The 12,249-nt window shown below is 41.6% G+C and overlaps 1 protein-coding gene across 3 annotated transcripts in view; it reads right to left on the reverse strand.

Moving 5' to 3' along the window:
* RIPOR2 (RHO family interacting cell polarization regulator 2) overlaps positions 1-12,249 on the reverse strand; it is a 219,649-nt gene that overhangs the window by 108,503 nt on the left and 98,897 nt on the right. The window contains exon 1 of one of the 3 annotated variants that reach the window (XM_038584293.1): positions 5,949-6,303. The exons of the other annotated variants lie outside the window; for them this stretch is intronic. Within the exon in view, the coding sequence (XP_038440221.1) occupies positions 5,949-6,009 (61 nt within the window). The 5' untranslated portion in view covers positions 6,010-6,303. Of the gene's footprint in view, positions 1-5,948; positions 6,304-12,249 lie in introns of those variants that run through there. 3 annotated transcript variants of the gene reach the window in all.

The following is a 12,249-nucleotide window of genomic DNA, read 5'->3' on the forward strand; positions in this document are numbered from 1 at the left end:
ACTATAAATTATTATTAATTTGCCTTCTGGAGTAAAACTAACCATTATACTCGCCCTTTGCTATCCTAGTGTAGGTCAAAATCTTCCTCTTAAAAATATCTAAAAATGATCAAGTAGATTGTTCTTTCTGGAAGGGAAATTCTAGATGCCCAATGAGATACATTCTGTCTACACAGCACAAAGTGGTTTTTCAGCTTTAATGACCTGGTGTGTCTACCAATGAGGATCAAACACTCTAGATTATCATCAGATCCCTCCCTCATTCCAGGGTGGACACATACTATAGAATCATCACCCTCCCAGTCAGCCAGGTTCATCCACATCTCAGGCTCCCCAGAAGCCAGCCCCCAGGATAGCGTAGAACATACTGAGTGTGTCCAATATCCCACTAGCACTGGGGTGCCTGGGTGGCTCAGTCGATTAAGCATCTTCCTTCGAGTCAGGTCATGATCTCAGGGTCACAGGATTTTGAGCACCACATTGGGCTCCCTGCTCAGCAAGGAGTCTGCTTCTCCCTCTCCCTCTGTGCTGTCTCTTAAATAAATAAAATCTTAAAAAAATAAAATAAAATAAAAAACCATCCTACCAGCACCTGCATTTTTGGTTTCACTTTCTTTTCTCCATTTTACTTGCTAGGACCAGTCACTATGTTTTTTTTTTTCCTTCTTCTCTAACTCTTTATCCTTCTGGTAGTTGAAATAGTCATTTCAATTTGACTCAGCCACTACCTTTTCCTTCTCTAAAACCTCTTCTGAAAGCTACTAAATCACAAACATCTTTGTTCAACATCACAGCTGTTTGGCAAACAATCAATAGGCAAAATTTAGCCATCCAAAAATAAATGAGAAGTTGAATAAGCTGACGCTTGCCAAGCACAATAAACCATGTGAGGGAGAGTTAACTGGAGAAACCACATCTCTGATACATATGCTGACTTGAGTAAGTGTAGGGACTTCCATCAAGGAGGGAGGGCAATTCTATCACATTTTGTTTCTCTATTTTGGTCATAACAACTACACATTTCTTCTACTTAAAAACTTTTTTTTTTTTTTTTGCCACACATACAGTGGGCACGGTTATACTTTTAGTCCTCATGTCCTATGAAAGATATACTTGAGTGTGTCTTATACTATTCCTAAAAAGACTTGGCTGGCAGCTCATAAAGATATTAGATAAGCATTTAAAATGTTTTATTTGTTAGTGGGCCCCTTTGGCTTTGGCCTGATCTAAATAGGTCACTCTGAGGTTACACTCGCAGGCTATTAACTGGGGGGGTGGGGGGGTGGGGGGTGGACTCGTAGTTAAAACAGCCTACATAGCTTTAGTGCAATATGCTATTTTAGTTTATGCCCCTGAAATGACACCATCTTTTTGGCACCAGTCAAAGAAAGCTTCCTAGATATCTATGGGAAGGGAATGTTTTGCAATAATCCAAGACATAGGTCGCAGAGGCATGAATTACTGTGGGGAGGTCTGTGTCTGCTCCATAACCTGTGACAAATAAAATAGAGAAAACAACTTTCAAGTAAAGCATTTATCCAGGACTCCAAAGGTTGAAACCTGATCTAAGCAATCTTGGCAAATCACGAAAGCAGAGTGACCAATTGTTTTCAACTCAGGAAACTAGGGCAACCTTTTCCTGTCCATTTTCCAATCCTATTACTTGGGTCTACTTGAGAACTCTAGATATAGATTTTTGGAGAAAGGTTCAACATAGCTAATTATATTTATATGATATATACATATTATATAAATTATTATACCAATTATTATATTTATATGATATGAGTGTGGCATAGTCAAATAAAAAGCTCCAACCTAACCAAGATGCATATTTTTTATTTTATTTATTTATTTGAGAGTGAGCATGAATGGCGGGAGGGGCAGAGGGATAAGCAGACTCTCTGCTGAGTGTAGAGCCTGATTTAGGCTTGACCCCAGGACCTCAAGATCATGACCTGACTCAAAGACAGCTGCTTAACCAACTGAACCACCGAGGCCCCCCTTGTTTTCTCTCTTAACATTTTTTCCATAGAGGATGTGACTTAACTTTTAGGATTTATTGGTTTTGTACCTATTGTTAATCTCTTCATCCTTTCTTCTTTCTTTTAATTTTGGAAAGGGCAAATATAATTCAGGAAACAATGTCAAAATATGCCAGATTAGAATAGAATGCATAATTGTTTGCATATTGAAAAATATTTACCTCGGCTTCATAAGCAGTATAGACAGAAAGTGAGCATCTATTTTACGTATAGTTCTTCGGTTTTCTTTCTTTGACAAATCTTTTGCAGTTTTCTTACTCTCCTCAACTGAACTTCCTTTTTTAAGGGGAAACGTGCTAATTTACTTGGTGTGGGGAAATGAGAGAGGTTTGGTTCAAAGCAAGTGGTATTTTTTTCCTGAGTATCTACTGGTCTAAGGGCACTACTGGTTGATTGCTCTCCCGTTAGCCAGTTCATCCACATCTTGGAGGGCTTCCTCCTTTGGGGAGGTTAAAACAGCTTGCATAGACGCAATGATGCCAGGACAGGAGAAGTGTTCTCATGCTTTGCTGCACTATATCAGCTCCAGAGAACATTTGAAGGTCCGGCAAAAGTTTTGCTATTTCCTGTGGCCTTTCCAGAAGCAAGGTCTTACAAAGCTCGTGAGTGTCCAGGGAATATAGGAGCCTGAGAAATACTCTGCACTCAGAACTTGTGGTGTATTATTATCCTAACCGTTGCACTTGACAGCAGATCACTGAGCAGGGCTGAAAATGGGGCAGTGACTTGTGGCTGCTTTACTGTGTGCCAAGGAGTCATTTTCAGCTGCTGAACCAGCGACCTACCGCCACCTGGGGAACTGTTTCCTCCCACAAACTGACCCTGCTCTGTTCCTGAAGGCTGGCTATGGGCCTCCGGTGCACATGACACTCTTTTGTTTTATTATTCTGATCACCAGCATAATTGTTATAGTTATCCTTACTATTATTGTCCAAACCTGAGGTGCTCTGTGTGTGTGTGTGTGTGTGTGTGTGAGAGAGAGAGAGAGAGAGTGAGAGATAGAAAGAGAGAAAGAGACAGAGAGAGAGAGGGGGGGAAAGAGAGAGGATGGAGAGCGGGGGAATAAATATTGGGGTTTCTGGACAGTAGGTGGATGGCTGCTTCTCTCTCTCACTAACCATTTGCAACTCTCCCCTAGAACAAATACAGAGTTACACACCAGTGCTTCTTAATGAACCATAACATTTTCTTTAACCACAGAAAACAATTGCTGAAACAAACAGGATCTCAGAAAGGCAGTTAAAAAATACTGTGAGCATGACTCATTTTTTTTCTCCCCAAATCTTTATGGGGTCCATAAATCTAAATGAACTTATATATACTTTTTTAAGCAAATGGATCTAAATTCTAAATTTGTATTCCCTTAGGGGGAAAGGGTTCTTTAAAAATGTGTCCCTTGCAAGGAAATATGGTTGCCTTAGTAAAAAGCTCCTGGGCATTTTCCTTCCATTATGTTAGAGAAAATGCATTGTACCAAAAGCTTTCTGCTTTCCTAGGCATGGTAAGGGAGCCAAAAGCATGCATGAAACAGAGCAAGCATGAATTCCTCTGGGTAGATCTATGCCACTGTGCAGAGAAGATTAAGTAATAGAATGCTGGAATTTTAAAAAACAAAATCTTATAGAATTGTGTAATCAACCCTCTTGTTTTAGATGAAAGGTGAAGCCCAAGGAGATGACATGACTTGCCCAGACCCTACACCCATATAATGGCAGGGGCTGTGCTCTGATCCAGCTGCTAGCAACTCGTCTGATGCATTTTCATATCGTACCTCTGATCAGTTTTTAACGAAGCTGAAGTTCTGTAAATAAGTCCTATTTTGAATATACTAGGTTAACCCAATCTGTAAAAAAATTCGTGGGCATCACTTTCTACTCCATAAACCCATTTTTGTTACTATGTAGTAGGAATTGATATTGATTGAGTGCTTACTATGTTATAGGCACCATTCTAAGCCCTTCCCGGTAACAACATTTAATCTTCACACTGCCTGTGAGGTTTATACTCCATTTTATAAGTAAGCAAACTGAGGCACAGAATGATGAAGGAACCTGCTCACAATCACAGAGTGATTTAAGTGGCAAAGCCCAAGCAGTGTTGACTCTACTGCTGAAGCTCTTGATTGTCTACCCCTAACAGCACTTACTTCAATGAAGCACCAGCCAGACAAGTGCTCACAGAAAAGGGCAAACAGGAGCCATTACTCAGAGAACCAGATAAAAATACACTGGATATTGGACTTACCAGGATTCTTTCTCTCATCTTTGGGGATTAAGTTAAATGAGAAATTCAGTCCAGAAAGCATAAAGCATGGCACGTGTGGAGTGCGATGCAAATATTATGAATCTATTGTGAAGACAATCTGCACAGCCCAACGGGTATTACTGTCCCACTTCAGCGCTGAGAGAACAGAGCAAGTTAAGTAACTTGTATAAGTCACAAAAGTAGTTCCAGGCAGACAAGAATTTGAATCTGAATCTTGTCTGACTCCCAACTTGACTCTTCACCATATCTAGTGAGATTGAAATAATCACCTTAATGATCAGGAATGCTCATGGGAGAGATCCTAGAATTTACCCAGCCCTGCTTTTCTGAGGTCTTACCTCTTCCTGGGGGTGAGGTCACACATCAAACATAGTGTGGAGCATTGGACTATAGATAGCGCTCTTTAGCACCATAGTCAGGCAGCAAAAGAATCCCTTTGGGGGAAAGAAAGGTGGTCTGGGTATTTTGGAGGTTGGGTGAAGAATCACCAGATTGTCCAATTTAGGCTTATCTTCCTAGCTGTGAACATTTTTTAAGTCCTGAGGGGGTAAATATCTAAGGTCAAACTTCAAGTGGCTCTAAATACCTGTCATCAAGGTCAAGCAACAGATTGAGAATTTGGCAAACACCCATGAAGCTCAAGTAGGTATTCTTAAAACCGATCAGTTATGATAAAACTTCACATTATGAAGTTTTGAAATATTTCTGAGGCCAGAACAAAATAATATAAAGACATTGGAACATTGGTCATGGTAATACCCTAGATGTTTAGGTTGTGAAGGCATCTTATCATGCTATACTCTGTAATTTTTCTTCACTGGATTTGTATTATTTGAGTAGTCACTCAATTTAACTATTGCTCATTAAAAAAAAATTACTTGATTGAGTTTTCAAAAACTTACTAGCTATGGTTTCTTGTGGAAATCAACCAAATTGATGAGGTCCCTGAGTCCAGATTAACATTTACTTAGACAACTTCAAGTTCTAGAAAAGCTCTCTTGCCTATGGTCCCATTTCATTGACAGCATTTGCACAAGACATCTGTAGGTTACTAGATTAGCCATTGAAAATCACAACCCTACAGCCAAATCCTACCCTATAGATCTGCTTGTGCAAAATAAGGGAGAACCACATGGTGCCAGTGGGTATCAGAAGCATCCCAGCTGGAAGAAACAGAGAGGGCCTGGACATTGGGGTGCCAAACATATCCAAGGAAGATAAAAAGATCCAAAGGGAAAGGGAGAAGGGGAGAGGCAGCTAGTGCAGATGAAAGCAATATGGTATCATAGAGAACCATCCCTGGTCTGTTTGTCTAACTGCTACCCCACCAGCTCTGCTGTGTGCCAAGCACCATGGCAGGCTTCCCTTAATGTGATAGAAAAGAGAGCACCAAAGAGGGACAAGGGGAATAATTTTGCACTAATTTCCTACCCTAAACTAAACATTTGTCTAGTCATGACTTAAAAAAAAAGATATTTGGAGGAACCATTCATTCCTTTGTCTCCCACTTTGCCTTCTAGTCCTTGGGGCTAGATTGATACCCACAACCACTGGGTGCTTTCAAGGTACCCAAGCTGGGCACAAGTTTCAAAGCTAAGTAAAGTAGACCAGAATGGTTCCTGCCAGAAAGATATTTACCTTCACCAAAAATATCATCCTCTTCCTCGCCCAGGAGCTCCTCCGGGTCCAGATACTGCATGTTGGAGAGGGCAGTCAGAGGGTGACAGCAGAGGTGCAGCAGTTCCCCACTGACAACAGTGCTCCCCGGGCAATTTCCTCTCCCCAGGGCCTCAGGTTGCAAAAGCCCTCAGGGAGGCAGCTTCCTCATCTGCATCTGCCCTCGGAAAGCAGCTTCATTCATACGAATAGGCTTTTGGAGAGTGCATTTCATGTGGGGTAATTCTCACCCCTGAGAAGAAAGAATTTTGGGGGTGAAAGGGGCTGCAGATCTGGCTGGACCTGAACACAGATACCACTTAAAGTCTGAGTGCAATGAATTCTTTCAAGGCCACAACTTTCATATTTTCTTAAAGAGGAAGGCGGGCTTTTAACTTTCTTATGAATTTGAACAGGATGGGTAATGTTGAAAGAGGGTGGGGGGGCGGTTCACATTTCTCTTATCTTGGTTTTGCTTCAACGATAATTTCTCCAAAAGCACAGCAAGCCACTATGCTGCACCAAAGAGGCATTTGGGGTGGGGTGGGGGTGGGGACTGAGCTTCTATTTCACCCTGTAATAGTGGTCTTTTTGCAAACATACTGCATTTGAGGATGCAGCTTTATCAATGTTTAAACAGAGTCTAGCGCATGTGTTGGTTCTTATTGGCTTGTTAATCTATGGTTAAGCCATAGATAACTTGTTTGGGTCAAACAGCTTCCATTTTGCAATTTTGACTCCATCTGGGTCTTTGGACTATCACCAAAGTGGGAAGAAGAAAATGTGTAATGCCAAAGGCAGCTCCTCCCAGAGGGAGGAGTCACCAACCAGGGAACTTCCACAGTAGCATGGGGACTGGCATCCCCATAGGGAATGACCCAAAGTGCTCTAAGCTCCAGATAGCTGTTCAAACACCAATCTCTGAGTGATACTGCAGCTTCATCTGGGGGTTTCCCAGAGCCCTCGGTTGTGTTGTAAAGACCTCACAGGTGGTCAGAAGCTTCGAAAAGGCAAATAATGATAATGGTGAAGAGCTGTTAGCTTCCAGTGTTGACTTCTGGCAACTTTATTAGTAGGTTTTTTGAAAATATATTTTTAATGGGCTTTATCTTTTAGAGCAGTTTTAGGTTCACAGCAAAATTCAGAGGAAGTAACAATTTTCCCATATACTCCCTGCCTGTACACACATACAGCTTCTCCCATTAGCGCCAGCCCCAATCCCAGCATCCACCATCAGAGAGGTGTATTTATGACTAATGAACCTACGCTGGCACATCGCAACCACTCAGAGCTCAGAGTTTACCTTAGGGTTTGCCTTGCGTGTTGTGCACTCTGTGGATTTTGACAAATGGTTAATGACATGTATCCACCATTACGGTATTATACGAAGCAGTTTTGCTGCCCTAAAAACCCTCTGTGCTCTCTCTTCTTCCCTCCCTCCCACCCACTCCCTAGCAATGCTAATCTTTGAAACTGTCTCCATAGTTTTGCCTTTTGCAGAATGTCATATAGTTGGAATAATACAGAATATAAACTTTTCAGATGGGTTTCTTTCACTTAGTAAGATGCATTTACATGTCTTCTACATTTTTTCCTGCCCTTTTAGATCATTTCTTTTTAGTATTGAATAATATTCCACTGTTTGTATGGACCACAGTTTCTCTATCCATTCATCCACTGTAGGATATCTCAGTTGCTTCCAGTTTGGGCAATTACAAATCAACCTGCCAGAAACATCTATGCACAGGCATTTGGGTGGACATAATTTTCAATTCCATTGGGTCAGTACCAGGAAGCACAACTGCTGGTTGGTCTGATAAGAATATGTTAAATTTTGTAGGAAGCTGCCAAATTGTCTTCGAAAGTGGCTGTGCCATTTTGCATTCCCACCAGCAATGAATGAGAGTTCCTGTCGTCAGCCCAAGAAGAGGAACTGTCCAGCCCCAAAGGTCAATAGCGCCTCTTTTCCACTTGAGAAATATGGAGGGGCAGACAGATGGAGCTGACACCTCCTCTAGCTGTACTGCATCTCCCTTCTTTCTGACCCTCTACCACCATCCCCCACCCTGATTCCCACTCAAATGACTTTTCTGGTCAAGGGTTGTACTTAATTACTTCAATTAAATGAATAAAAAATGAATTGTAAGATAGTGCAGCCACTATGGAATACAGTATGAGGATTCTTCAAAAAATTAAAAATAGAATGACCATATGATGTATCAATCCCAATTCTGGGTTTAGATCCAGAAGAATTGAAAACTGAATCTTGAATTGATACTTGCTCTGCTATGTTCACTGCAGCATTATTCATGATAGGCAAGATGTGGTAGCAAGCTAAATGTCCACCGGCAGATGAATAGATAAAGTATGATATCTATCTATCTATCTATCTATCTATCTATCTATCCATCCATCTATCTATTTCTCCAGTCACATGCTACAACATGGATGAACCTTGAAGACATGATTCTAAATGATATAAGCCAATTGTAAAAAGACAAATACTGCATGATTCCTTTGTGATGTATCTAACGTAATCAAATTTATAGAAACAAAAAAAAAATGTGGTTGCCAGACGCCAAGGGGAGGGGGAATGGGAGCTGCTGTTTGATGGGTATAGAGTCTCAGTCATGCAAATGAGAAAGATCCAGAGATCTACTGCAAAATAATGTGCACCCAGTCAACAGAGCTTAAAAGTTGTTAAATTATTATGAGGGAAAACTTATGTTATCTGTTTTTATCACACACACACACACACACACACACACACACACACACACACACCAGGCCCAAATGCAGGAAATCTGGGTTCGCACTGGCTGGGAGGAACAGAGGGTATCAGTTTTGACTGTTACTACATTTCATATCCATTGTCCCCATGCCCTTTACACTTCACAGCTCAATCATGGACATGCTATTCCCTCACAGATGAAGCAATGGGACTCTGAGAGCTTAAATACTTCTCCTAAGAGCACATAGCTGGCAAGTGGCCCATTTAACTAGCTCCAGCGCTCACCCTGTTACCTCTCATCTAAATAGCTTTATGGGTGACTGCAGATGATCTGGGTCACCACAGCATCCCACTGGCTCCTGGGATCTGTACCACTTCCATCTCCTCCCATCTCAGAGTCACCAGGTACCGTGTTAACCCTGGGGCTCCCAGCCTTTCCATACCAGCAAGTTAGCATGATACCTCTAGGCCTATTTTCTTTCTTCCTTTTTTAAAAAAAATTATTTATTTGACAGAGAGAGAGAAAGAGAAAACATAAGCAGGGGGATTTGCAAGCAAAGGGAGAGGAAGAAGTAGGCCCCCTCAGAGCAGAACCCTGAGATCATGATCCAAGTTGAGGGCAGACGCTTAACAAACTGAGCCACCCAGGTGCCCCTCTATGCCTATTTTTTTAATATCTTCCTGTTATGAGCTTAATTGTGTCTCCCCCCATCCTACCTCATTTCATATGTTGAGGTTCTAACCCCAGCACCTGAGAATGTGATGTTGTTTGGAATTAGGGTCATTGCAGATGTAACTGGTTATGAACAGGTGGGCCTTTAATTCCAATATGAATTGTCCTTATAGAAAGGGGGATTTGCACAGAGACACACACACACAGGGAGAACATCATGTGAAGATGAAGGCAGAAATCTTAAAGCCAAGGAATGCCAAAGACTGTCAACAAACCACAGAAGCAATGGAAGTGGCATGAAACATATTCCCCTCACCTCCTTCAGAAGGAACCAACCCTGCTGACACCTTAGACTTCTAGCCTCAAGAACTTAGAGATGACAAATTTTGGTTATTGAAGGCATCCAGTTTAGGGTCCTTTGTTATAGCAGCCTTAACAAACTAATACACTTCCTCATTTGGTCTGTTGTGAGGATTACATAAGATAATTCCTGTAAAGGAATTGACAGCACAGGGCACACTAAATGCACCCAGTCATAATTCTCCAACTTAAATCTTCCAAAGGGCAGCTTGGGGCCATTTCTCTAATCGAAGCATCAGTAGGTATAGGGAATGAGCAGTCAATGCTCTATACAAAATCTCAACAACTGTTGGTAAGTTCCCTTCAGTCTTGTCTTTTCCCATTTAGGTATTCTAAAAACACAGCTAGCAGACTCAAAAACACCAAACCACTAATGCCACTGAGAACACTTTGAGAACAAGAAATATAGAAAATATGGTCCTTTCTCTCCAAAATTCACACTCATTTTACAGAGATAAGGTGTATACACATGATGTGTTAGCTAAGCTAGTAAACTAGAAGCTACTAGCTAGCTACTAGAAAACTAGTAAACTACAGAGGCAAGTAACAATATGAATAAATTTCAACAGCACAGTGTTTGGGCACCTGGATGTCTCAGTCGGTTTAGCATTTGGCTCTTGATTTTAGCTCAGGTCATGGTCTCAGGGTTGGGATTAAGCCCCATGTTGGGCTCTATGCTCAGAGTGGGGGATGGGGTCTATTTGAGATTTTCTCTCTCCCTCTGCCCCTCCTCCGCCTCTCTAAAATAAATTTAAAAATCTAAAAAAAGAAAAAACAGTGTTGACTAAAATAGCTCAAAAAATATAAATAGTATTATCCTATTTATATAAATGCCAAAAGTAGACAAAGTGGAGAAAATATATAATTAACAGCTAACACTTCTATAATGCCAGGCATAGTTCTAAGTACATTGATTCATTTAATTCTCACCCCAGCCCTGTGAAATTGGTATTATCATCTTCATTTTACTTTCAGGCCCAAGAAGTAAAATGACCCACCCAGGCTCATGCATCCCATGGTGGAGCCAAGATCTGACTCAAGCTCCAGCTTTACCCTCAGCATATTACATGTCTCTCATACGTGTAAAACACAAGGCAGGGCAGAGCTATTTGCAGCTCCCCTGCTGTAAATACTCCAAACCTTTCCTTCCAAGGCTCCCTTCCCTCTCTTTGTCTTCCCAACTTAGGATACATCCACTCATCTTTCAGAGCTTGATCTAAGGGCTACTACCTTCACGAAGCCTTCTCTGACATCCCAGGTGGAAATGCTTGTCCTACTCCCTAGGTCCACCTATCTGTGTACCCATTTCACCCCTGTCCTTCCCTCCTCGAGGGCAGAGTATGTTTCTCCTTAAGCTTTGTATCTCTAGTCTCCTAGGACATTGCCAGAAAGTCATTGATCAATTTGCATTTTTTAAATGAGTAACAATGATGAAATGAATAGCAGAAAGCTCAAGTGTGAATTGAACATAAGAGGGCAAAAATCTTTACTTGGGACTTTATCCTAGAATCTATAGGGGAGAAAAAAAAAACCCTTTTCCTCTATCCTTTTAGGTCTTTAACTGGGACCTGTGACTTAAATGGACACAAGACAGATTAACAGGAGGAAGGGTGTACACATTTTATTAACATTTCTACATGCAGAGGGGCTTCGCAGAAAAGAAGTCGAAATTCTAGAAAAGTGGTTGACTCATTTTAACGAAGAGCAATAAGCTGTAGATCTTGAGACTATGCACAAAAAAAGGGAAAGTCTGGGCTTCTAGAGGCGGTAAAGTTGGGGGAGGGGACTAGGATGTTTGTGATCAATAAGGACTGTTTAACATCTGTTATGTGTGCTCATCTCACTGTCTCCGAAGATAACAGTGGTTTCAGTGATGAAGAGTCATTCTTCTCCTCATGGTGGGAGAGAACAAACCTTTGCAAAAGGGGAATGCTTGCCCTGCTTTTAGGCAGGAAGAGAGAGGGCAGAGAGCTCTCCTGTGTCTGCTGTTCCTCAATTGCCATCAGCTAAAAATAACCCTAATGCCAACGTGGCATATTTTTGGGAGGCCTATTCCAAGCCTCTTCAAATCTGCACTAGAATACAAAGACCAAGGCTAGGGAAACTCCGTGCACACAGCTAGGCAGCCAGTGAGGGGGAGTTAAAGGGGTGTAGGTTATAGGGAGTAGTTTGACTAACTCCTAAGAAGGGAGTGTGGAACGGAACCAAAGGAGTCCGGTCAGTGACTCCCTTCCTTTTTCAGTGACTGAGGCAAACAACTCTGATTATCGGATCTGGGGTAGAGAACAAAAGTAAGGATGGGCCAGTATGAGCCAAGTATTTCCTGCAAAGACTGTGGCAATCTGGGCTAAGTCTAACAATAGAACCTCATCAAGGTCAAAGGCACAGGAACTTGGCAAAGCTTTTGTACTACTCTGAATAGTTGGTACACATTTTGTGCTATCTTAGGTGTTCATATTTCAAAGACATGCAAGTCCTAGTCCATGCTTTGAGGAACTTTACTCACCGGCTCCTGTGGT

Source organism: Canis lupus, chromosome 35 (assembly GCF_011100685.1).
Source record: "Canis lupus familiaris isolate Mischka breed German Shepherd chromosome 35, alternate assembly UU_Cfam_GSD_1.0, whole genome shotgun sequence".
Lineage (NCBI taxonomy): Eukaryota > Metazoa > Chordata > Mammalia > Carnivora > Canidae > Canis > Canis lupus.